The sequence below is a fragment of the Copadichromis virginalis genome, linkage group LG3 (genome assembly GCF_057382275.1).
Source record: "Copadichromis virginalis isolate Kocher_CV1m ecotype Utaka linkage group LG3, C_Virginalis_male_GT1.1, whole genome shotgun sequence".
Classification (NCBI taxonomy): Eukaryota; Metazoa; Chordata; class Actinopteri; order Cichliformes; family Cichlidae; genus Copadichromis; species Copadichromis virginalis.
Genome location: NC_140620.1, coordinates 950,127 through 977,245, shown reverse-complemented (window position 1 = coordinate 977,245; position 27,119 = coordinate 950,127). Strand labels below are relative to the sequence as shown.

General features: G+C 43.2%; 1 protein-coding gene across 1 annotated transcript; it reads left to right on the top strand.

Annotated features, from left to right (window-relative positions):
- The first annotated feature begins 716 nt into the window (after nucleotides 1-716).
- On the top strand, nucleotides 717-13,139 carry LOC146712194 (uncharacterized). Its single transcript, XM_085451986.1, has 10 exons — nucleotides 717-1,141; nucleotides 5,208-5,302; nucleotides 9,665-9,706; nucleotides 9,869-10,135; nucleotides 10,210-10,443; nucleotides 10,526-10,765; nucleotides 11,094-11,162; nucleotides 11,319-11,348; nucleotides 11,432-11,473; nucleotides 12,338-13,139. The coding sequence occupies exons 1-10, from the start codon at nucleotides 1,038-1,040 to the stop codon at nucleotides 12,562-12,564; spliced, it is 1,350 nt and encodes a 449-aa protein (XP_085308112.1). The 5' UTR covers nucleotides 717-1,037; the 3' UTR covers nucleotides 12,565-13,139.
- Nucleotides 13,140-27,119: the final 13,980 nt, after the last annotated feature.

Genomic DNA, 27,119 nt, shown 5'->3' with positions numbered 1-27,119 from the left:
TGAATGTCTGTTTGGAAGTTTCTCCTGAGATTTGCAATCATTTTCTGAACTTTTTTATTGAAAAGGTTGTCTCCACCAGGGCTCTTATCACAGCTCCTGACTCTGACCCCTCTGCCTCTGTCCCTTGCGCTGCTGTTTTTACTTAGTTTGATCTTGTGACGCTCTCCACGTTAGAGGATGTGGTTCGCCATATTAAGCCCATAGGCTCCCCTCGGGATCCTGTCCCTCCACAATTCTTTAAAGAATGTTTTTCTAGCATACGACAGTATGTCCTTGACATTATTAACAGCAGTCTGTCTTCTGGTGTGGTTCTTGCTAATTTTAAACATGCAGTAGTACAGCCACTGCTTAAGAAACCTGGCCTTGATCACACAGTTTTAGCGAACTATAGGCCTTTTTCCAAGCTGCCTTTAGTCAATGGCGTGTCCAGCGGGGTGGCCTGGGGGGGCACAGGCCACCCCCCCAACCAGACTGGCCACCCCAGGTGCCACCCCAAAGGCAAAACAATAAAATTCAATCAAATATCAAATGTCCGATTATGTTTTCACGGTGAAGCTCAGATATCCGAGTGTAAGTGAATGCAGCATCGGCTTCTGCGCTATGTGCATCACGTTAGCAAAGGTAGGAGAGCCAAGCACGAAAGAACTGCAGGAAACTATTCTTCAGTGAAAGAAAATGAGGACAGAATAAATGTCCCGGTAAGTAATATTAAGTTTGTTGAGTTTAGTAAACTTCGGTGAAATTAGAATACCAAGGAAAAAATAACACTTAAAGAATTATTGCAGCTGTGGAATATATCAGACAGTATGCTACAGAGGGCAGCTAACATAAGAGTTATGAGTTATAAGATATAATCTAAGTCGTAACATTGCTGTATGGAGCTGCAGATTTGGTTGCAGGTTAACATAGCTGGACTGGCCATCGGGCTTATTTGACTTATTTTTTATTTTTTTTGTAACGGCATGAACAATGAGAGGTGGTGGATTGGCCAGATGCAGGTCGATGTGTAAAAATAACTCCGTTGTTTGGTGGTGGCTATGGCGGGGCTTCCACAGAGGCAGCAGGTGGATGAGGGAAGGGGAGGCAGGAGGAGAGACCCGAAGCAGCCGCCAGTCCGAGTGTCAGGTGAACTGAACTTCAGGTAAGAAGTTATGACCTGCAGTCTATCTGGGTCAGATATAAACCAAGTTTAGGTGGAGTTTATTTTCATGTTGCTGACTTTTTACCGTCAGTTGCAATAACTCGTACTGCCCGAGCTAGCATGACGGAGTTTCTGTACAGCTGTTCAGTTGCTATGATGTTACTGATAGTGAACTTTATTTTATTCATAAGGTTAGTAGAGTTGCCAACGGCTCCTTAAAAAAATGGAATGGTCCCTCAATCAGAGAAAATATTACGCGTTTTGTATTGAGCTGAGAAGAGACGCAGTTTGTCCCGGACTTCAGCTAGAATGGAAAAAGACACAAAGCTGGATTTATTCTGTCTTTATGCTGCACAGCTGCCTCTTCTCTCATTCTCTCCCCTCTCCCTCTCCTGTTGCTACTTCAATCATGAAACTGATCAATGATCAGCTGATCGTCTCTCTTGTTTGTTTATCGCCCACTTTGTGCCAGAAAGAGGAAACCAGCAGATGTCGCGCTAAACAACAGCAGCACGTTTAAGCTTGATCAGCTGTTGTTAGAATTTATTTAATATTAATTTCTAGTATCAGCTGATGTTTGCTGGAGCCACAGCTGTAAAGCTGCTGGTCATGATGTCTGTTTAGATATGTGGTGAGAGGGAAACATGAAACCAGGAGATGTCCTTACTGAACCATCAGAGCTGAACAGGTGATGGAGAAACAGGTTTACCTTTTAGGTGACATGGATGAGTTGAAGTTATGAACTGTTTCTGAGAGATAAATAACACCAGGATCCTTTTCTAAGCAGCTGACAGCTGGTAACTGTGCAGGGGCGGGTCTAGGAAAGTTTTGCCAGGGGGCCAGATAGGGCATTAACAGGGAGAGGGGGGCACAAAGAAATACTTTCTTATTCTCATTTAAAATGTCTAGTTTTTATTAAATAATTATCTAAATCTTACAACCAAAGTTTTTATCTGACGTAAAATGTATAGAAATCATACATATACAAGACTGTACATCACTGTCACAACAGCATTTGTTTTCATTCAAAGTCTTTATGGCTTTAATACCTGGGGGGGCCGGTCTGTAGTAAAAATGCCCAATTTTTTTGTCCCAGTCCAGCCCTGCAGGTTAATACTGGCAGTGTCACCATGCCAGCTGACTGTATTTCATCATCAGCCAGTGTTGTTCTTGATCAATATTACCAAAGTTTACCATAAGGCAGCATAGAAAGTATTTACTTGCTTTCAGGTTTTATTCAAATGTTAGTCTTTTCAGTTGTTTCCCCACTTTTTTCCTGTTTCAAAATCAAACACCAGTTTGTGAGAAGATTATCTTCTTTTTTTAACAGGCAGATAAAGTTTTGCATTGGCTAATTTGTCAATTGTTTGTTACAGATGTTCATATTTTAATATTCAAAAATGTTTTTGCCCAAAACATATGTGCACTACATGTCAGTAAAAATACTATGCAAATATTGCTGTCCTTGAATGCTGAGTAAACACTGACAAAGCACTGATTGTATCTCTTGTACTTTATCAACGCAGTATCTAAAAACTTTGCACCGTAGTGGTTAAAATCTCATTCTAATAAGAGTTAAAAGTGCATTTGGTTATTAGGTTTACAGGATTATTGAATTATGGTGAACGGTTGGTAGAATTCTTTTTAACATTATCTGCCAATTACATCTGCCACCCTTCTCCAAATCTGTGCCCCTACCTGGCCCCCCCAACAAAAATTTCTAGACACGCCACTGCTCTGAACACACAGTGAACCTGGTGTTCTTGGAGGCTAAATGTGTGGGGCTGTGCTGACAGGAGGCTGTGGGCAGTGTGCATGGTGGGGATGTCTGCAGTTCTCTTGAAGCGGGGAGTTCCTCTGCTAATGAGATGTCCATGTTATCTGTATTTGTCCCATTACCTTTGTAGTTGGTGATGTGTTTCAGGCCCTCCCATACCCTTCTGGAGTCGTATTCAGAGAGGAGATCTGATAACTTGTTTGAATAGTCCAGTTTTGCTGCTCTTGCTCTGCTGTACATGTCCTGGTCCCCAGATTTGTATGTACAGGGTGGGCCGTTTCTATGGATACACCGTAATAACATGGGAATGGTTGGTGATGTTAAAGTCCTGTTTGTGGCACATTAGTATATGTGAGGGGGCAAACTCCTCAAGATGGGTGGTGACCATGGTGGCCATTTAGAAGTCGGCCATCTTGGATACAACTTTTGTTGTTTCAATAAGAAGAGGGCCATGTGACACATCAAACTTATTGGTAATGTCACAAGAACAACAATGGTGTGCTTGGTTTCAACGTAACTTTATTCTTTCATGAGTTATTTACAAGTTTCTGACCACTCATAAAATGTGTTCAATGTGCTGCCCATTGTGTTGGATTGTCAGTGCAACCCTCTTCTCCCACTCTTCACACACTGATAGCAACACCGCAGGAGAAATGCCAGCACAGGCATCCAGTATCTGTAGTTTCAGGTGCTGCACATCTCGTATCTTCACATCATAGGCAATGGCCTTCAGATGACCCCAAAGATAAAAGTCTAAGGGGGTCAGATCGGGAGACCTTGGGGGCCATTCAACTGGCCCACGATGACCAATCCACTTTCCAGGAAACTGATCATCTAGGAATGCTTGGACCTGGCACCCATAATGTGGTGGTGCACCATCTTGCTGGAAAAACTCAGGGAACGTGCCAGCTTCAGTGCACAAAGAGGGAAACACATCATCATGTAGCAATTTCAAATATCCAGTGGCCTTGAGGTTTCCATTGATAAAGAATGGACCCACTATCGTTGTTCCCATATACCACACCAAACCATCACTTTTGTTGTTCCAACAGTCTTGGAGGGATCCATCCAATGTGGGTTAGTGTCAGACCAATAGTGGTGGTTTTGTTTGTTAACTTCACCGTTCACATAAAAGTTTGCCTCATCACTGAACAAAATCTTCTGCGTGATCTGAGGGTCCTGTTCCAGTTTTTGTTTTGTCCATTCTGCAAATTCTGTGCGCCGATCTGGGTCATCCTCGTTGAGATGCTGCAGTAGCTGGAGTTTGTAAGGGTGCCATTTGTGAGTAGCTAATATCCGCCGAAGGGATGTTCGACTAATGCCACTCTCCAGTGACATGCGGCGAGTGCTACGCTGTGGGCTCTTGCTGAATGAAGCTAGGACAGCCACTGATGTTTCTTCATTAGTGACAGTTTTCTTGCGTCCACATTTTGGCAAATCCAACACTGAACCAGTTTCACGAAACTTAGCAAGCAGTTTGCTGACTGTAGCATGGAGATGGGTGGTCTCGTAGGGTGTCTGCATTGAAATCTGCTGCAATGACCCAGTTACAATTTTGATCCACTCCTCACGTGTTAACCTCTTCGACGTGTCAATGGCTGTGAACAAAGAGAAAGTTGTAAATAACTCATGAAAGAATAAAGTTATGTTGAAACCAAGCACACCATTGTTGTTCTTGTGACATTACCAATAAGTGTGATGTGTCACATGGTCCTCTTCTTATTGAAAAAACAAAAGTTGTATCCAAGATGGCCGACTTCTAAATGGCCACCATGGTCACCGCCCATCTTGAGGAGTTTGCCTCCTCACATATACTAATGTGCCACAAACAGGACTTTAATATCACCAACCATTCCCATGTTGTTACGCTGTATCCATATAAATGGCCCACCGTGTAGAGTTGTGTGCCTTTGACATGCCTGAAGGTTACTTGTCATCCAGGGTTTACGGTTTGTCGCACACGCTTTTCCGTGGTGACAGTGTCCATGCAGTGTTTGATGTAACCCAGCACTGCGGTTGTGTGAGTCTCTAGGTCATCCTGTTCAGATACACTCTGTGCGCAAAACAGTCCTGCAGCTGAGCTTCCTCAGAAAAGGTGTTAATGGTTCTGATGGTGGGCTTTGTCCTTTTCCTGAGTGGTGTGTATGCTGGGACAATGATGAACTTTAGCTTGGTACATGATAACTACAGGCTGCGGCGCAGTAAAGTAAGCCCCGCCCTCACCAACCACACAGTGTGGCCACATGGAGCTCAGCCAGTGAAACACTTCATGTGTTAAACTTGTTAAAGGGGAAGTGATGAAGCTGAAGGCGTCTCTCTGCTCAGACTGATGTTCAGTCGTCATCCAGACACCATGAAGACTCCGTGTGTCTCTCTGCTCCTCGGTGAGTCAAACTCAGAGCTGCTGCTCATTTATTCATCAGCATTAAACTGAAGGGAACCTCTGCTACACACAGCCGGGAATGTGGGGGACTGTGATGCAGGACAGAGACACAGACACTAAATCCACACTGTGAAATCTCATCAGCTCCCAGAACTAAAAAACACTAATAAAACTTGTTGCCTCAAACAAACTGAGTAAAGCTTAAGACGACTATATTAGGACAACTTATTCATTAAGTGTAGAGTTCTAAGAATAACTTGATGATTCTGACTGTGTAACACTGATTGTTCACCCACTGACAAACATGAAGTTCTGCTACATCAAAAAACAACTTGTAGTAACTTATATTAATATAACACTGTAAGCAAATGTGATCCAAAGAGAATAATTAACAACACTTCTTGTAATGGTGTTTAAATCAGCACAACTTTTATTTTGAAATGTAAAACAATATATCAGCCAACATCCTGGACACTGTTCTGCTGAACAACAACAGTTATGCTGTCATCACTGTTAATGTTACAATGAAACAACGTCTCAGATTTAATTATTCTTATTATTAGTTTATTATTATTAGTTTAGGCTTTCCACAACTTTATTTGTAGTTACATTACTTCTATAATCAAAATAAAATGTAGATCAAACAACACATTTGTTTTACATTCCAACACAGGAGCTGGTATGTTGTAATGTTTTAAGGATGCTTGTTTCCAGTCCAGGCATCACTGCCTGAATGACTGTCATGGATCCAGGTGATCAGAATGTAAGTGCAGCAGAAAGTCTTAACTTCCCTTCAGTACAGTGGCAGTGGATGTGGGTTGGAGATGCAATGACCTTCGACCTGCAGGTCACTGACCAACCATCTGTGACGGAGGACTCATCTCTCCTGGTGTCCTGCAAGCAAACAATCAGATTCTTTAGAACAACAACTTATTTGCTTTCTTAAAACATGTTTTCCAGCATTTGCTATGGAACAGACCTCGGTTTAGACTCAATCTCAGGCTCCCTCCCCACCAGAGAGGTGACATTCACTGATAGCTCTGACCACCAGCTGACACACAATAATGTCATGAAAGCATCATTTTTAAAAGGGCTCTGCAAACATGGGCAATAACTTATTCTGGTGATCTGCAGAATAATTTGGGCACAAAACAAATTTCACCCTTCAAAAAGTTGCAGACTTCACTATATACAGTGCAGACAGTGTGGACCCTCTAAACTAAGTCTGTGGGATATGATCTTTGAATGAATGCAGACCAAACTGTCGTTGATTGTATTTACTTACACAGCATGTCTTGTAGGATTAACTGGAGTCATCAGCAACAGCACAGAGCAGTCACGTCTCAGGTCTAATAATAGAAGACAGGAAACTAAAGCATAAAGGAAACAGCAAGTAAAGCAGTTTGATGTAAAGTATGATTAAAGTTCAGCCTGATTAACATAAATGTAACAGCTACTAATATATTGTGGGAAGTAAACTGTAACCAAAATCCTTCCCACTCAGCTGATGTCTTTCTGTCCAACAGCTGCTCTTCTAGACTTGTAAGAGTTTGATGTGATGTGAAAAGCTGCCACAAAGAATTAAAATAAATACAGAGGTTAAGAAGATGCAGTTCATATGTTGTAAAAGTGGGTTGAAAACAAGCCCCGCCCCTAACAGCTGGGCTCTTATCTGGTATCTGCTCACGTTTCTATTTCAAACAATCAACAGAAAACTTGACTGAGAGATTTTATATGTTTTTAAAGCTGTGGGTTAATTTTTAAGTAACATGAGCCCAGAGGCAGCAGCAACGCTAGGCTAACACTAGCTAGCTAGCAAGTTCATAAACCTGGTGCTAAACTGAGAGAAGGCACAAAAACAGTTTGAATAAGAGTAAAGATTTACTCACTGAGTCAGTGTATCAGGTAAAGATCCACAGCAATGCCAACAATGATCTCTTGAGCTGAAGCGTCTCCAGGTTTGCTCAACATATTCCAGAAAAAAATGGCGACACCATGAACACGCGGACTGATCTGTGAGAGGAGGACGGTGGTGACGTGGCATTTTCAAACCATATAGTCAAAACTTCCAGCTTACTGAGTTTTTCTAATTTAAGACAACTCAAATAAACTGATCAGCTCTTTGAATAAAAAGTACTGGTAACTTACGTAACCTGAGATCTAATAACAAGCTGATGAAAATTGAGTTCAGTCTACTTAATGTTTACCATCGTTTAATAACAGTGTACAAAAACAATACCAGCAGGGGCCCGTTCTTCGTACGTCGCTTACTACATCCAAGATCAAATGACACATCCAAGACCAAACCATCGCGCTAACCATGAGCGGTTATTCGTCTGTAGCAATAACAAAGTATAACATAAATTATTCAGTAGCAATTACACAAGAATATCCAGTAATGTCCCTGCCTACAATTAAACACATTCACTTACTGAAAATCATCTGCTGTGGCAAACGGCTGCAAGCCTTTGACCACAAACTGAGTCACTGCTCGGTGACGTTCGTCTGTCCTGCCTGAAAGGAGACGCTACCGGTAGACTGCAGCGAGAGCTGCCAGCATCTGAGCCAGACTCTGTCTCATCATGGTCACTAAATGCACAGTGATGGCAGGTCTTGTAATAAGGCAGATCGCGCTAACATAATATGCACTGTTAGTTGATTATTTACCTGCCGCATTAACGGGAGAGGACGTGCAAACGTTACCGCTGCTGCTGGGTTGAGATTCACGAGTCCGGAGCAGAATTAAAAACACGACATTCATTTAAGGTCATCGCGTGTTTTGTGAGCAAATGGTTTTGTATATTCGTAGTGTTTCCTCCCTTAAATGAAATATCTACTTTGCAAGTACTGCAAGTTGCCCTGCTGTCATCCGTTCTTGTCAGAATCAGAATCAGAAAGGGGTTTATTGCCAAATGTTGAGCAGGTTTACAACATTAGGAAATTGCTGCGGTGCTTCAGTGCAAACATAGTGTCATAAATAGCACTTAAATAGACATGAAAAAATAAAAGTAAGAATAAGAATTAAAAGTGCTACGTAGAAAGATATGTGCATGAGATATACGTGAGATATATACATGAGAATAAGAATTAAGAGTGCTACGTAGAAAGATATATACATGAGTGCAGGTGGTGATCAGTGCCAAACATAGAATGATGCAGTGACACAGCGTAGGGTCATGTGTTAGTGGTGGGAACAGTCATACAGTTATTGTTCATGTGTCCAACAGCAGAGGGGAAGAAACTGTTCTTATGGCGAGAGGTTCTGGTGCGAATGGACCGGAGCCTCCTGCCTGAGGGGAGCAGGTCAAACAGACTGTGTCCAGGGTGAGAAGGGTCAGCTGAGATCCGAGCTGCACGCCCCAGTGTCCTGGAGGTGTACAGGTCCTGCAGAGATGGGAGTCTGCAGCCAATCACCTTCTCAGCAGAGCGCACAACACGCTGCAGTCTCTGTTTGTCCCTGATAGTGGCTCCAGCGTACCACACGGTGATGGAGGAGGTGAGGATGGACTCGATGATTGCAGTGTAGAACTGCATCATCGTCCGTGTTGGCAGGTTGTAAAGTATAACCAAACTTTTGAGCATTTGAGCCGCTTACGCGCCGTGTTTCCTGCCAGGTAAATGACGCTCCGCAACGTGGTGACGTCATTCGGGGCGACTGGAATCGATAAGGGAATCGTTTGCAAAAATGGCAAACGATTCCAAGGAATTGAAACAGTGGGAACCGGTTCTCAACAAGAACCGGTTTTCGATACCCATCCCTATGTGTGTGTGTGTGTGTGTGTGTGTGTGTGTAATGACCATGTAAACCAGGTGTATTAAACTATAGTTTAAAGAGGTCGTGTCAGAGACGATGTCTTGAAGTCCAGAGGATCAACATAAATACACAGATGCAGATGTAGATGCAACATAGCAGTAAACACACATGTAAGACTGTTCTTATGCATGATGCTCCATTTCAACATAACACAATGTGATGCATGTTCAAAGGGAGATAAATAAAAAGAGAAAGAACTTGAACTTCCTCTTTTCTGTTTCACACACTGACTGTGTCTCAGTTATACTGGTAATACATCTCAACCACAGTTTCCACTCTCCTGTGCTTTTGCACGTCTCTGCTCTGTGAGTAAACTGAGCTCTAGCTTGTGCTGCCAGGATTTTAACCCTGGCTGACTCTGAGCCTCACACACATGTGGAGGAGCTCACTGATGAGCTGGGAACCACATTTAGCTGTGATTATGTTGAGTGTGGAGAAAAGTGCTTTAGTGTGTGGAGCCAAACATGGTGACGATGCTCAGAGTCAAAGCTGAGAAACTCTGCCTGCTTGTGACCTCTGACCTTTACTGACTCTGCCCTCCTGTTGCAGGTGTGTGTGTGCTGCTGCTGTCTGCACCGACTGTTTCTGCAGGTGAGGAGATGGAAGTGAAAACAATCAGTGAGACTCCAACAAGAACACAAATACACTTAGTGTGTGTGTGTGTGTGTGTGTGTGTGTGTGTGTGTGTGCGTGCGTGCGTGTGTGTGTGTGTGTCTGTGTGTGTGTGTGTGTGTGTGTGTGTGTGTCCTCCAGTGTCTCTGTCTGTCAGTCCAAACCTTCAGCAGGTCTTCAGTGGATCTTCAGTGTCTCTGAGTTGTGTTGATGATGGACAGACAGCTGAAGGATGGACAGTGAAGAGGACCAGAGGAGGACTCACTGAGGACTGTGGAGGCTTTGGGAGGCTTCTTGGTTCCTACTCTGTTGTGGCTGTTTGTCCTCCCAGTGAAACCTTCTGGTGTGAGGACTCCTCTGGACAGCAGAGTGACAACGTCTCCCTCAGTGTCCAATCAAACACTACAGGTGAGACGTTCCAGCTGTGTCTCTGTCTCTGTGTGACTCTGCTCTCATTAACTCTGTTTGTCTCTGATGGTCAGATAAAGATGTCATCCTGGAGGTCCCTGCACTTCCTGTGAGGACAGGAAGTGATGTCATTCTGCGCTGCAGACAGAGGACTGGTGCCACAGTCGCAGCTTATTTCTACATTAAAGGAAGTTCTGTTGGTCCTAAACCAGAGCACATCATCACTAACATCACGCAGGCTGATGAAGGTCTCTACTGTTCTACTGATCAGGGTGCAAAGTCTCCTCAGAGCTCTCTGAGGGTCAGAGGTCAGAACACTGACATCACTTCCTGTTTAAAAAATGATGTAACATTGTGACCTGATAATAAACTGACTCTTCTCTCCTCCAGATCCTCCCAAAATCATCCATCCTCCCCCTCCTCACTGTCCTCCCCCTCCTCACTGTCCTCCTCCTCCAAGCACCTCCACAAACTTTGCTCCTCCTGTAAAAACTGCTCTTACATGTCCTCCCTGTACTTCTCCTCCTCCTCCTCCCTCTCTCCTGGTCCCAGTTGTAGCAGGTCTGGTCTCCGTGGTTCTCCTGGTTCTGGTTCTGGGTGGAGTCCTGTTCCTCTGCAGTAAACTAAAAGGTGATAAACCTGCACAGAAGTAAAAGTCCTGTTCCTTTATCGCTTAAAGCTGACGAGAGCAGCCGCGCTCCCGTCAACTCTTTTAAAACCTGCTGCAGGACGAGTTGGAACAATAATGTTTGTGCGTCTGAAAACAGAGGAGTTGTGTTTACACATCACACATTCAGCTGGTCCCAGGTTTCCTTCCACTCATGTGTCTGCAGGAACAACAAGTTCACAGCACTTCCTACTGTCTGACAAACACCATCACGCTGTCAGCACGAACCATCACATGAGTTCGATGTGCACCATTACTCCTCCTGTGCTGATGTTGCTCTGTGTGATGCAGGAGGTCGGGGAGCAGACCTGTGGAGCTGTGGAGGTGACGGCTGTCTGAGATGGAGCGTCTGCCTCTGCTGTGAGTCTCCTTCATGTTTCTCCACATGTATTATCTGTGTTTCCACCACTGGAGGGCGCTGTGGGTTATTGATGTGTGGGAACAGCCAATCACTGCAGGCTGAATGCTTCTCTTTGGTCATGTGACCATTTGATCTCTGATCAGTGCGTTCTTCAGTTTCAGGCCTGTTTCTGCTGACTGCTGCAGGTGAGCTGATGTTCCTACACCTGTCTGTCCTCATCATGACCTCTGACCTTTGGTGACCTTTAGTGACCTCTGTCCTGTTGCAGGTGTGTGTGTGCTGCTGCTGTCTGCACTGACTGTTTCTGCAGGTGAGTTGAAGGTAACGGGAACTCTGAGGTGATGTAGGTGCTCTGTGGTGGCTGCTCCATCATCATGTCTAACAATCCTCGGTCAGCCTCTTCTTCTTCTTCTCTCCTTTATCTGACTTAATGTTGACAGCTGATAAATAAAGCTTCAGCTCCTCTGTTCAGGTTTTCATGCTAACAGTAAGAGCTGCTGTTTTTAATGTTTCACTGCTGTTTGAACAACTTTTAAACGTTGTGACTTTTTGACACCACGTCATTCTGAACTTCTGAGAGACCTTTTTAGAGAAAACGATGTGTGTTATGGCACAAAGCTGGTCTGCTCCTTTGTTCAGGGTCTGACTGGGATGTTGGTTCTGATTCTGAACGCATTAAAAGGCTCCATCAGCTTCTGGAGTCACAGCCGCTCTTCTTTTTCTTGAGCCTGGACTTTTTGCAGCAGTTTGTGGGATCTTCAAGAGTCACAGGCTGCAAATTTGTCCATGATGACGAGTCATGTGTTTCTAGCAGCAGGGTCTGAAACTGCAGTATGAGGTTCTGAGACCAGCTACAAACATGAGAAACAAGCACAGAGGACTGCAGACGACAGGAAGTTATAAAACTAAATCAGACTCAGGGTTAGCTAACACGTCTAAGGAGGCTGGAAGGAAACTTCTTGTCTGCAGGAGGACACTTCCACCTCCTGAGGGTGGAAGAAAAAAGGAGACTTCTGAAAGTTTGGTGAAGACGGTTCAGCTCAGATCCTCCAACATGACTGAGCATCACTCAACATCCTCAGAGCACAGACGACTTAAAATCAGACAAAACAGGCTACCCTGACCTCCTCTGTGTCCTCCTCCTGACTCCCCTCTCTGTGTCCTCCTCTTTCAGCTCCTCCTCCTCCCTGTGAGTCTGTGCTGAGACTCGTCTGCCATCTAGTGGTCTTCTGTCCGTACTGCATCTCCACTGGTCTGCTGCTGTCCATGTGCTGCAGCAGGAAGACACCGAACAAACCAGCCGTCTCCATGGAGATGAGCCAGTGTGATGGAGGAGGTCAGGGACTGGCTGAAGATGGTGATGATGTCACTGCTGATGTCACCACTGAGCATGCCTTCTGAGCTGCAGACTGACAGCATCTGCAGTATTTCTGTATCTTGGTTCCTCTTTTGCTGTATTGGAGTAAAGTTCTAGTGTTTGCTGTCAGTATGTCTTAGTTAGGTTTGAGTTTATCGCTTCATCCCTGTTTCCTGTGTAAGTCTGTCCTCTGTGCATGTCTCTTAAGTCATGTGTCCTCTGTACATTCTCCCAGTGCATCATGTGCGTCTCCTCCCGTTGTCCTCCAAGTTCGTCTAGTTCTTCCCTCCCGTCTCCTGTGTCATATTGTGTGAATTAGTGTTTCCTGTTTTACTTTGACAGTGCCACGTCCTGTGTTCAGTGTGTATAGCTTTGCTTCCTGTGTGTCGTCAGGTCCACTCTCCCTAATGACCCTTGTGTGCTTATGTTGTGTCTGTTTTCCTCTGTCAGGTTGCCTGTTTCCTGTGTCTCTCACGTCATGGTCTAGTTCATCCTGGTCTCATGTTCCAGTTTTCCTTGTTTTTTGCTTTATTTTCCCCAGTTTAGTCAGTGAGTCCAGTCCTGGTTTCACATTTTATGTATGTCAACATTTCCAGCCTTAATAAATGACTCTCCTTCGTTCAACCTCACTCTCGCCTCAGTTGTCTACATTTGGCTCCTCCTCTTCTCTCCACATGATGTGTTGTTGCCGATTGTGACGCCGTGGAGCTCTGATGTGTAAGTCAGTAAGTTTACCTCAGCATACGAGGTGAAAAACTAACTTCATCGTCTTTAAATTTGTTACTGAGGTCTGGACGATGAACACAGCCCTGTAAACCCTCCCACTGATACTACAGGATATTCTCTTACCCAATAGCATGGTCACTGCTAAATAAACACAAAATCATACATGTTTCCACGTAAAAATGTCCTGATGCACGCTCAGTGATCCAGGTAAGATCCCTAAAGGTTGACCATAGATCTGACCTGTGTGACCTCTGAGGCTCCATCACTGAGTGTATTCAGCAGATACAGATACAAACACTTCCTCTGTTCATGTCAGTGTGCAGTGCTGTTTACACAGCATCCACCTGACCGCTGAGACTGGGAGGAGTCACAGATCCTGGGTGGGCAGGGCCAGGAAAGCTACCAGATTAAACCTGTGGACCCAGCTGCTGTGGATCCAGCTGCTGTGGACCCAGCTGCTGTGGATCCAGCTGCTGTGGATCCAGCTGCTGTGGAGCTCTCAGAGGGATATCCTGAGCAATAACTTCAGATTTAATTGAGCTTAACTGCATTTGTGCTTCCTTCTTCTTCGTACGAGGGTCAGAGTTCACAGGTCAGATGCATCACTCAGATCCAGGTTTGTCCAGAGACAACGACGGCTGCAGGACCTGAGCCAGAGAGCAGCAGGACTGACTCCACCCAACTGTGCTGGACGCTGAAATATGTAAATAAACTGAGCATATTTAACTCACACTAGAAGAGAGAAAACGTCGACTGTTAAAACTGAGAAAATGAACCACGTTAATAAAATGAGCTCCTTTTTAATTGGCTGACATAGAAAGAGCATGTTAGAGAGGCAGGCAGACAGACATGTTCCTCACTGTGAACATCTCATCATCTACAGAACAGGATCTCATCAGGAGACTCAGGGTTCAGTTAACCTTTGACCTTCAGCAGAGCTGCTTTGACCTTTGACCTCCAGATGTGACCACAATGGAGGAACAGCGTTGTCTCCTCAACAGAGGATCGGTTTGATCAGACAGTGCTGGGACTGAGGAGTCTTTCTAATTCGTCGGTTTATGTGGAAATGAACGTCTTCAGGAAAGATAAGCTCAGCTCTGGTTAAAAACAAGCTGTTATGTTCATGTGTGTTCATTGTGCTCATTCATGAACACCACCAAGTCATTGGTTCAGGTATGTGGATGACACCTGGGTGAAAATCAAATCTCAGGATGTTCCACATTTCACATTAACTCGGTGGACCGACACATCAGATTCAAATGTCAAAGCTGGAAAGGCTCCTAAAGAAAGCTCCAGCCGATCCAGGAGAGAAGTACAACCTCTGCCTAAGCAAAAACCTGGAGTGATCCCGTACGTGTCAGGAGTATCGGAGCAGTTGAGACACACCTTTTCTAAACACTGCGTCTCTGTGGCTTTTAAACCCCAAAACACGCTGCACCAAAAACTGGTCCACCCCAAGGATCGGGTCCCCGACACAAACAGAGTAACATAGTGTACGCTGCTAAGTGCAGGAGGATTGCCAGGATTTATACATCGGGGAAATCGAACAACCTCTGGCTAAGAGGATAGCACAACACAGAAGAGCCACCTCGTCAGGCCAGGACTCTGCAGTCTGTTCACACCTACAGGTGGGCTTTGATCAGAGGGTTTTGGTCAGTGGTCATGAGAAATGCATATTAATGATGAACTGACCTCCCAGCCCATTGTTCCCTCAGTGGGCAGGTTTCAGTCATTATACAAATGCACTGGTTAAAAGATTGAAACCTGCAGTCAGCTGAGGCTGAAGACGTCACCTGGATGATGACGAAACGTTTCTCCCACAAAACGCTACGTCCAGATGAACAGAATCAACTTTTGGAGATTTACTTTCCTGGATGATTGAGATGCATCAAGACATCTCGACCAATTTTTTAAAAAATGGCAACACACGCAATTTGTTTGTGTAGGGCGAGGGGAACGTTTCGGGAGTGAGGGCAGCGAGACAGAGCAAGAGAGAGACAGAGAGATTTGTGATGTTTAGTGTGGAGTGTTAGTGTGTTGTGTTGTCTTGTGTAATTAGTGTGTAGTGTATTCGTTGTTGTATGTTGTGTGTCAGTGAGGGCACTAATGAACGTCACAAATGCAGATTACAGTGAACGCCGTCTCCAGCTGGGAAACGGGAGGAGTGATACAGCTCCTGCTGTCAGACCTGCAGGAGGTGTCCTGCTCTCCTCTGTCTTATAGTGGACAGGAATCAATTTTTAATGGTACAAATCATTTGTGTGCCTTCTTATTTAATGCAGAACACCTGTATTGTTCTGTAAATAGTTTGAAATGGTTATTAAAAAAAACACATTTGCTGCAATTTCAGGTAAATATCTGCATGTAACGTTGTTCTTTGCACAACTTGTGCATAGGGTTTTAAAATTTCATTTACAATTTATGTTTGCATTTCAAGCTATAAAACTGATTCGTTTTTACAGTGACAAAAAGAACTTTTCTCTCCTCTGATTTTATGTTTTTGTCTGAATTTAGATCAGTATGTTAAAATGGAAAAGATAACAGGAAATTCAAACATGTGAGGTTGTGCTGAGAATAATGAGACCAAACAAGGCGAGATAAACAGTTTTAAAGGTGAGACGTGGAGGTAAAATCAAAAGTAGTCAAAAACAGCCAGTTATACCCTAAAAATGGTTAAAATTTAAATTCTAAATGTTGTGATGGATAATTATAACCAATATCTACTAAAGTATTTTTTAATGACCTCATTTTAAATTGCAGACTGAAAAGCTGTGTGTTGATTGAGACCAGTCTCTATCTAACTGCAGGAGTGGAGCTGTGTTCCACTGGCCTAGAAATATTTAGTTGTAAACTGAAAACTCTAAGGTACTGGAGTCACACTTTCTTCAACTTCCACCTTTGCTAAACCCCGCTGTATAGCTTTCAGGTCTGTTCTATCAGCATCAACGTGCTGATGGGCAACTGGATGTTTGTTTGCTGTTTCATCCACCACATCTATGTACAAGCAGTTTTGTTTTATATTCCAAAGCCAAGTGAAACCCAACTTAAATAGTTTATTCTTTTACTTAAGAGAGTGTGAAGTGTGAATATACAGGCCATTTACCATTTACTCAGTGACTAAAGATGCACAGCAGACTGAGAACTTCATTCTGTACTTAAGTAGAAGTACTACTGTTAAAAATACTCCAAGTACTAATTCAACATTTTACTCAAGTAAAAGTAAAAAGTACTGGCTGTGAAATGAGAGTAAAAAGAGCTGATTGAAGAACATTTCTAACACGTGTTTATACAAAGCTAACTGAACCATGTGCTGCATCAACGTGATAATAAAATAATATTATTCACTTTGTTTCTAATAAATATTCCCAGCTTGAATCAGACAAGTTGAACATGAGCAGAGAAAAAGAAGCAAATCCAAATATTCCTGTGTTCAGTTTTCTCCATTTACAGGCCGACTGTGCCTCTAAACAGGAACATGAGCAGGAAGAGGCTGAAGTGGATTCAGCAGGTGGAGGATGCCTAACATCAGCTGGAAAGATTTACTGTGACGTTTGTTTGCTGTTTTCGCCTCGTGCACGAGAACATCACCAAATAAACTCCAGACAGTTTTTAATATTTCACTGTTCAAGAGCAAAAAGACTGACGGACTGTGTTTAAGGCCACCTCACAAATGTCACACATGAAATATTCAGTGTTTATTTGCTGGTTTGTTGGCAGCAGCTCCTTAAAGTCTGTCACACATCTGTTTGACTGTCTCCAGTTAATCTGAGACACCAGTTAATCTGCAACAGCAGCATCAGGCGGCTCAGCTGATCTCTGGTGTGTAGCTGCTGTGCTGCGCTCCCATTCCTCAGTGAAAGCAACAGCAGAACAAAAACTCTCTCCATCCACATGTTTGAAAAGAAAGTTTTTAAACAGATGAACACACTCAGTAAAGGACAAAGAAAGAAGTAAGAAAAAATTAGAGTAAAGAGTAAAAGCAGGAGCAACTGAAACAGGCTGCATGCTAGCTGCTGCATGCTAGCTGCTGCATGCTAGCTGCCGCATGAGCACTAGAACTGTTCAACTTCATTGTTATGATTTTAGCACCGAGTTACATGAAATCCTGCATCAAAAAGAACAACACAGCGATCACAGACATGTTTCTGCCAACAAACCAACATTAACCCAGAAAAGCCTCTAAAACAACCTGCTGTGGTTTGGAGTAGAGATTCCTGAATTTACCAGGTGCACCTGAAGGCAGCACAATTTAAACCGTAAATAATGATGTAGGTGCGCAAATCCTTTTCAAGCATCACACCATCAAATGAGCTGGCTTACGTTTGTTGCACTTCTACACCAAGTTTTACGCTCGCGTTTCTTCATTGGTGATTTTTGTTCCACAAACCAAAAGAACAAAGATTCAACCTTTAATATATTTTCATGTGTGTTTCAAGCACTATGACATATCACACACACACATGCTGAGTGTGTCACTGATAAAGCTGTGACACAGCAGCTCACTCAGTCCAGTCCAGGTAACAGACTCACCTGTTAGCAGCAGCTCTGCCCTCACAGAGCTCAGCTGCTTATTTCAGTCAGCAGGAAACATTAATATTATGGACTACAGCCGTCTGTCAGGGCCGTTCAAGGACACAACGTCACACACAGGTTTAAACTGTTAGACTCATGAATACCCACAACGTTCGATGCACATTTATCTTTAACAGGAGCAAACGGCCTGATCAGATAATATAAGAACTCATAAAAGCTCATTTATGTAAATCTCTGCTTGGACCAGTGAAACAGCCTCACACTGATTAAACACCATCACTACTTCAGTAATGACAGAGGGGCGTAGGCGTGCTCGTGGGACAGCTTCCTCCAGCTGTGGAAACCAGATGTGGAAGCAGACTCCCTGATGTTGCAGTCCAACACCAGTGTGAGCAGAGAGGACTCAGCTGCTGGGCGGAGCTTATCTTCCTGTCCTGTTCAAATCCAGCATGAAACTCTTCTTATGTTCCCTCTTCAGTCTGATCCTGTCTAACAAACATCACTGTTCACCTCCTCCTCCCTCTGTGACTCCTTCATGTCCACTTTACTCCTCAGTAAGTCTCCACAGCTCCAAACCAGCTCTGCATTCATAGTCCATGTTTATCTAAGTTAGTTCATCACGGGTCCTTCCTGCTCTGATTGGAGCTCTGAGGTCAGAGGGGTGTTTCATGATGTTTGTCTGATCTTCTCTGATGCTTCCTGATAGTCAGCAGCTTTGAACTTTAACTCAAATGAAGCATTTTCACTACATCAGCAGAAACAGCAGAAACACGATCATCATCATTATAAACCTCTAATGTTAGACAAACAGCTGCAGAACATCTGGCTGAGGTTAGTTAGCTGTTAGCTGTTAGCAGAGGAAGGCCAAACCAAGGCTGCATCTTCATCTTCCTCAGGGCTGAATAACAACAGATACTGTATATACACACAGGCTGCTCTTCATCACCAGCTCCTCCTCCTCAGACTGTTTCTTCAGCAGTCGGAGGTTGCTGTGCCCCTGAGGACACAGAGGGCAGTCAGACACTCACATGGGTCGGTGGGTTTGATGCTGGAGTCTGTCCCAGCTGTGCCAGCTGATCAATATCCTACAAACAGACTGATCGGTTCTCTGATCTGTGATCGATCAGCTGGAACTGGGATGAGGATCAGAGCCAAGAATAAAACCAGGTTCATACATTCATACCTGCACGGGCAGGTGAGTTCCTGTGATCATGTGACTATATGAGTTTATATCATGTCTGTGTGACTCCACGTGTTTAAACTCTGACTGTGATCAGTTTAGTTCACTATAAACGAACATGCACAGCAGCTCCTGGGAGACACACAAGTTGTACATGAAACACAAACAGATGTGTTTCATATGGAAACGCTGTCTGAGATTAACAGCTGAGAGTGAAACAGATGCACAGTATGAGTTGCTACCTGCTGCCACCGACAGCTCCCACACAGCTCCGTTACTCTGCTGAAGGAGGCGCCTGCAGTCTCCTCCCTGTTGGACAGGAAACACTGACAGGGGGCGTTTCCCAACAATAAACGATGACGTCATTAATACGTCTACATTAACAAATGAGAGACCACGACAGAGGGAGAAATAACAACTCTTCCCAGCTTTCTGGTTTTTGAATCTGCCCTGGTTTGAATGTAATGCTCGTTTTTTTAAACGTTGCAAATAAAAGTTCGTATGAATCTTGGTTCTTTAAACACATGGCACTTTATAAAAATTAGGGGTTGTTTATGAACTGCTTCATTAAATGTATTCTACAAAGTGTTCAGAAAATGGAGATGACTGAATTCACATGTGTTCATAATGTAATAATGTGTTTCTCCTTTCTCCAGTAACATTAGTATGTGTAAGTCTGTGAGTTATCCCTCCAGTCAGATAACATTCATAACCTCAAATAACGTAACACAGACCAGCTCGTTAGAATAAAGTCAACAGTTTATTCACAGACACCAGGTGAAAGCCTACTCTGATGACATGGTCCAAAAAATAAATAAATTGTGGCCACAAAATACTACTTCGTGGGCACGAAATAAGTATAACGTGCATGTTAATGATATTACATTCACAATACTTTCATTTTAATTTTCACTTAATGTCGTTCACAATATGTTTTAAAGATGTCCCTAATATTTGAAATGTAAAAGATATAAAATGATTCCACAGAAAGTACAATACCTTACAGTGTATACAAGTATGAGTAGGTCATTGAATCAGTGTCTGTTGTGAGAAGTAAGTTGCCTGCAATGGTATTTAAGGTCCAGCAGGTGTCAGTATGGAGCAACACTGTCGACACAGTGTCGATACAGTTTGGGGAATGTGCTGAAACGCTTCACGAGGCCTCATCTACCCATCACTACGTGCCACGATGAAGAGAGTATAACCTGCTAGCAGAAAACCAGCAGCCTGGCACAGTTAGCTGAAGATCTGACAGAAGGCTTCTTCTTCTTCATATTGTTTTATTGGCAAACACCAACATGGTGCATTACCACCACCAACTGGTGTGGATTGTCTGACAGACGGTTGTCGTCAGTGCTGGTCTTAAATGCCGGTGACTTGATTGCAGTCAAGTGTGAAGGCTGATTGGAGTCTCCACCCGAAGGTGGAGCCCAGCAGAGTGGAAAAACCCCAGACTCACCCAGACAATGACAAAGTTGTTTTAGTCTGTTTTCTTCTATGTCTCCTGGTTTATTAGTCTTTCCTGTCTTCTGTGTAAGTCTGTCTTGTCCTCTGTTTGGTTACGCCCGTTCTTTAATCTCCTCATGTGCTTCATGTCTGTGTTCCACATCCTATTGTCAAGCTTGTGTTATTACGTCAACGTCTTTCCATGTTTCCTGTTTTATTTTGTTTTATTTTATTTTGAAGAGTCTGGTTTTTCCATGTTCAGTGGGCTGAGTTTTACTTTTCCTACTGGCATCATGGGTTGTATCCCAATTCAGGGTCTGCAGCCTTAAAGGCCGCATTTTAAGGCCGATTACGTCACTGCAACGCGAAAAAGGCTGTCCCAATTCAAAGGCTGCTCGAAATGCGGCCCTCAAATGCGTCCTTCATTTCCCTGAATTTTAAGGCTGTGGCGGTGTAGACTTCGTGGCCCAACATATCCCAGAATGCATAGCGCGGCGTTGGGTGTGGATAATTTTGTCGAAGAAAAAAAAAAAACGGCGGATGAGGGCGGCCAAAGAGTAAACTTGGAAAAGTAAGTACTGAATATTATGTCACTTATTTATGTGCGAATGTTTAATAATGAAGAACATTAAAACATTACTGTCGGCCACATGTGATGTGACATTAGTGATGTTTGTACTTTCAGCGGTTACTTGGTTTTAATAATAGTCGACCTTAATCTGACAGAGAATGTGATGATTTTGTGGATAATTAAAGTCAGTCATATATCCACAAACACAACAAGCTGAAAGTCAGTGATGCTGCTCGGTTTGCAGTCCTGAACATCACGACACAAGCAGGATTCACTGCACTGTTAATGTTAGCTGTGTTATATTGCTGCCTCTGTTCGGTGGTGTCGAGCCAAACGCACTTTAACGTGTGTTTGAACGAGCTGACGGTTCACTCGTTAAGCTGAAAGAAAGATGCTTTAATCACAGCAGTCACACATGTGTCCACTGCACCATCTGGAACTCTTCTTGTTTACACTCGTAATAACACAAACACTAAATCCTGCTTCTCTGGTGCTGTTGTGTAGCAGTGTGTACACCTGAGACTGTCACCTGTCTGTCTGTCCTGCACTCTCTCTCTGTTTCTTTCTCTCTGGTTGTGGAATAAAAGTATGAACATGTGTTTATAAGTTACACTTGTGTTTGAATCCTGCAGCTTATCACACATTTGATTTCCATGTGTGACGACTGCAAGTGTCCAGAGTGAGGACAGACTGAGGGAGCCACTGCTGCACATAATCTGTGAGGCTTTGCACCCCTGATGATCCACCAGGACAAACTCAGCAGTGTGTGAGGAAGAGGAGGAGGAAGAGCCAGCAGCAGCTGACAGATGGAGAGAATAGACAGACTGTTCCCTGTTTGTGAAGGACTGCTAGGAAAGTTTAACATAACTGTCTGTGCTGAATCAGTCTTATTAGGTAATGTTCAAATAATGTGATCATCCCAGTGTTTCCAGTGTGGGAGAAAGTACTCAGAGTACTCAGGGCCTTCAAGTTACACACTATGAAAGGCAGCAACAAGTTTAATGTTCACACCCACCCCTTTCACAAGCCTTGCGCTTCCGACCTTCTCGGTCTTCCAAGGACATGGCCCACGTAGACCGCGAAGGATGAAGACACCGGTACAGCCATAGTGTCTAAAATGTAACCTTCCAGCCCCCCCTTCAGTTGGATTCTTGGGCAACTTAGATTGGTGGTTCTTGGTGTTTGGGGCTGGGTGCTCAGCTGGCTCTGTCAGCCCCCTTCTGGGAGATGGGGGGGGCCCTGTGACTTTAAAGCAAAGAAAATAAAGGAGCTCATCAGTGACTCATGGAGCACATCCTCAAAGACATGTGCATGGTTGAAGATAATGAATAATCAAGTGTTTGAAGTTCAGACCTGATAAACTTGTTTCTTTACAGACTTTAATAAGAAGAGCTAACAGTGGTTGAATTATCTCAGTGTGCTGTGATAATGTTAGCAGACCACTGAGCTAAATCTTTCAGTCTGTCAGTATTCGCTGTGGTTCATGTTTCCAGTACACAGAGTCAGAGATCTGAGTCTCTGTCTCTGCGGTCACTTCTGCTGAGGCTAAAGCATCATCAACATGCACATTTAAACACACGTTATGAAAGCAGGTACACGCCTCGGTGGGATGAGCTGTTGTCACACAGTACGTGACAGTCTTGATAAGATCAGTTCAGCTCTGTGCTGCTGTCTTTGTTCTTCTCTGTTTGCCCTTCAAATCATCTTCTGTTGTTTTTGTCTTTAATGAAACGCCCACGTTAAACTGAACTGAACCATCGATCACATCCTGCAAACGCATTGTTGCACGGCCTGATGACCTTCAAAGAAAAGCTATTAAACTTCTGACACTGGTGCTTTGGTTGAACACATCAACCAACCTGAATCCCATTAATCACAATTCCTACTAGAAATATTTCATAAAAGTCAAACAATTATTCTGGGCCCATAAAAGGTCAAATGTGGGCTCTGGGGGTATGAAGTGACTAGAGGTGGGTGAGAAGGCATAAGATTAGAATTTATGATTAAAGATCTTCTAAGCCATGTTTTTAGGTGTAAAATGTAGAAAACGTTTGGAAACAGCAGATAATGAGCTTTTTTAAAATTGTCGTATTAAACTTAAGTAATGACAGAGTGAAAGCAACATTATCACTCTGCCAGTCAGTCTGTATCTCCACCTCACCCTGTGGTCAATGAGAGATGCTAAACAGCTGCACTCAAACTACAACACCAGCATTCAGCTGAACCAGGTCTGTTTTAAAAATGAGACACTGAGTCTCAGCAGGACTACCTGTGGCATCAAAAGTTAAATAATAAAAACTAACGGCTCTCCTTCGATCTGCAAAGACTCATTGGAGTTCTACCTCTGCTTCTTCTCTATAGCACAGCTACATGCTAACCACACAGTTCTCTAAGAGACGTCCTGTTTTCTGCGCTGTAACTTGAGGTAAACCTACGTCGTTGTGTTGACACAATCTTCAAGTTTTGTGATTGGTCTGTTCCATACAGCCGACTCTGTTTTAATGGATGAGTGAGAGAATAACTTCAAGGATGAGGAATAATAATCACAGTATAAAGACTCACAGATGGCAGAATCCTGGAGGGAGATTGCTGAAAGTGCTGGAATGAACCTGAGCAATGAGCATGTTTCAGGCTCTACAGAGACACAGACACATCAGACACGTCTTTCTGAAGCATCGTCTCCAGGATTAGAGTAACTGCTATCATCAGCACCCTCATAACCAAGGCAAAAATATCATATTAGACAAATACAACCTGAGTAAATAACCAATGCAATTTTTAAAATGAGAATTTCATTTATTAAGGCAAAAAGTTATCGAAACTTAACCAGGCGCTGTGTGGGTGTGCTTCTCATCAGTGGAGCGTTTGCTCAGGCAGTGAAAGTGTTAACAGGGAAGTTGTGAAGCCGAAGACGTCTACGCTGCTCAGACTTAAAGCATTCAGTCACCATGAAGACCCCGTCTGCCTCTCTGCTCCTTGGTGAGTCAAATGTTTATCTACTCATTGATTCACGATCTGAGCTTCAACACACACTCGCAGAGGAAAAAACACATTTACATTAGAAATAGAGGACACCAGACTATCATCAGACTTAACTGCATCAATTAGAGATGGTATTCATTAGAAAATACCAAAAATCGTGGGCCAGAGCTAATAATAACTGAAATCAGGTGTTTTTAATCTTATGACCGCAGGTGTATAAAATCCAGCAGTTCCCATGCAGACTGCTTTTAGAAACATCAATGAAAGAATGGACCTTTCTAAAGAGCTCAGTGAACACGAGGCTAGTACTGTAACAGGGTCATACCGTTGAAACACGTTGGTTTGTGAATTTTTTTTATTCTAAATGTTGTCTAAGGAGCTTGGAAAGAGGGACATGGACTCCCTATTGATACCTAATCACATGAGCCAAGGTGTGGAAACGGGTGTAGGTCACAATCAGCCAAGGTTTCAGGTGAGCTCATTGTGAAACCTAGCCCCACCCTATCATGTGATTTCCTGAGGTCAGTTTACACATGGCCCACATACCACAACGAATTTGGTGGCCCAGATCAGGTTTGCCAGAGGTGGCCCACACATGGGCCAGCACAAGGCCAGTTGCACACACACTGGTGGCCAAGTGTGCTGACAATCAAGCCAAACACCAACATCATCAAATATACAGTTGAAACCAGATATTTACACACTCTTCAGATAAAAACACTTTTTTAAATTGTCAAACATCAAATCAGACTAAATGTTTATTTTTTTTAGAAAAAGATTGATAAATATAAAAAACATATTTGTTGAATATAAGAGTAAAGAGAGAAATTGTTTGTATTTCTTAATTGCAAATGGACTCAAATTGTATTCAAACTGAGCCACACTTATGGAGCTCCACAGTTCTGTTCCTGCTGTTTTGGTTGACATCTCCTGATGTTCCCATGTCACAGAAACAGGCTCTGTGTTTTTCCTTATATGCATCCACAGCTGTGCCACCAATTTACTCACATGGACTCTACTAACCTATCAGAAGCTTCTTCAGCTCAGAATGGAATCGTCTGGAGTTTTCTTTTTAATTAACAAACTTAGTGTACATGCACTCCTAAATTTGATCAAAGTGATAGACATCTGTGTCTCTTTATTCTGACAATTAACTAATTCGAAAGATATTTCAATATTTATCTAAAACAAAACAAGTTTAATCTAAATTGATGTTTAAAAGTTAAAAAAAAAGTTTTTATGTTTTCTCCATAAAGTGTAAACATCTGGTTTAAACTGTGAATATCCTGCTGTGTGTTGAAATTCCTCTTTGTTTTGCATAGAAATATACTGAACAACATACAAAGCATAATATATAAAATAACATCTACCTGAGTTTTTTCTTTGAAAGAAGCTCCTTATGTCCATTGTTGTGTTCATCAGTACATGACTGAAACCGATTTAGAGAGTTTGTTTAGCCGTGGAGGGTAACAACTGAAAATATGAAATGTAAGCTAAGACTCTCTAAAAAATCAGCATTGCTGTTCGGCTTTTTATTTATTCATTTGTTGATTCACCCGAAGAGCAAGTAACGCAACCAAGTGATCAGTTTGATATCAATATTCGTGATACACCGTCATATTTACATTATTAGTTCAGTACGAATGATTTTCTTTGGTTCCTGGTCAAACTTAAGCTCTCCTCTGTCTGCAGCAAACTCGCAGGCAGCAGCTTCTCCCCCTTCGCTCTCAGTCGCCTAGTGCCTGAGCTCGGATCATACCAAAATTAGGGGGAATTTACAACTGTACACTATATGCTTCGAATATTGTGTGTAGTTTTTGTTTTATACAGTTGTCAGTCAGGCATCTAACTATGAAACAAATTACACTCCAAAAGACCCCGGGCTTCTGCCCAGTAAGCCACCCCCCTGCTCCACCGATGGTTGACTCCAAATCTCCCGAACACTATGTCGATCTGAGAAAGCAAGACCGAGACAGCAAGACCAAGACCAAAGTCTGTCAAGACCAAGACGAGACCAAAAGTGGTCTGAAACATCCAACTCTAGGGTCTTCTAACTAAAATAGGAAAATAGGTACATAAACAGTGCCATCATTGTCAGACCTGGCCCACATCTGGTTGACATACACCCTGCCATGACACCAGTCATTCAGAAGTGCCAGCTTGATGCCGGATCTGGGCCAGACCTGTTTTCTATGAGCCTGGGTCACATAAACCAAACCATAATCGAGCTAGATGCGGTATGCCTCTGGCAGTGTCATAAACAGTGCCATCTATGTCAGGCCTGGCCCATATCTGGATGACTTACCATGCCAGACGTCATCCAGCAGTGCCGGCTTGACACCAGATCCGGCCCAGACCTGTGTGCTATGTGGGAAGTGAAATTATTTCACAGTTTAAACATTTAGTAATTACAGCAGCTCAGCCAGGAAGTATCAGACCGGTATCTACAGTTACAGAAGATAGTCATCGAGTCCCAAAGCACATGGTGTGAAAAGTCAGGTGAAAGGCGGAGCTCCAAACATCCTCTTAACATCAGACACTGTTCACCAGAAGTGTAATCAGAATAAGTTTTTTTTTCTTTGGGAAGTGAGAAGACTAACTGCTGTAGTTTGAAAGCTAAATTATTCTCTTGATATAAAAATAGAAACTGCACAAAAAGCTCACATCCAACATTTCTGAGCCTGTGTCGCGGTTCGAATTTTGAGGAAGAGACATACGACTGAAAAAGTCCATAGTGGGTCAATAAAGTATTTTATTAAAAACACACAGTACAGTGTGGGAAGAGCCGGACTTCTTCTTCATGGAATGAGCCGCTCCCGATCCTTATATTACCAATGATGACGTCACACAGTTAGATCTTACTGGAAATGATAACAGTCTCCCCATAGTCCAAAGTTCTCCTTATATAAACATCAGCTGATACTTTAGAGACAAACAAGTGTGTGATATTTTGTGCAGTTTGTGAGACTATGTGTTCAACAGAGAGGATGTCCTGAAACGACCTCCCTGTCCTTAATAAGTGTGTATGTGAACGTGCGTGTTTTACATAACTCTCTATGTGCATGTTTTGTGTAGACCTGCAATATGTGTGTAAGTGAATGTAGAAGGCCCAGCTGGACCCACCGCTTCTGCTGGTGCTTTTTCACCACATGATAGAGTAT

Bases quoted from the DNA above. Each gene is read 5' to 3' on its own strand.
- LOC146712194 (XM_085451986.1), top strand. From the start codon at position 1,038: ATGGCGGGGCTTCCACAGAGGCAGCAGGTGGATGAGGGAAGGGGAGGC. The intron at 5,303-9,664 runs GTGAGTCAAACT...CTCCTGTTGCAG, and splicing joins GTGTGTCTCTCTGCTCCTCG to GTGTGTGTGTGCTGCTGCTG. The intron at 10,444-10,525 runs GTCAGAACACTG...TCTCTCCTCCAG, and splicing joins GAGCTCTCTGAGGGTCAGAG to ATCCTCCCAAAATCATCCAT.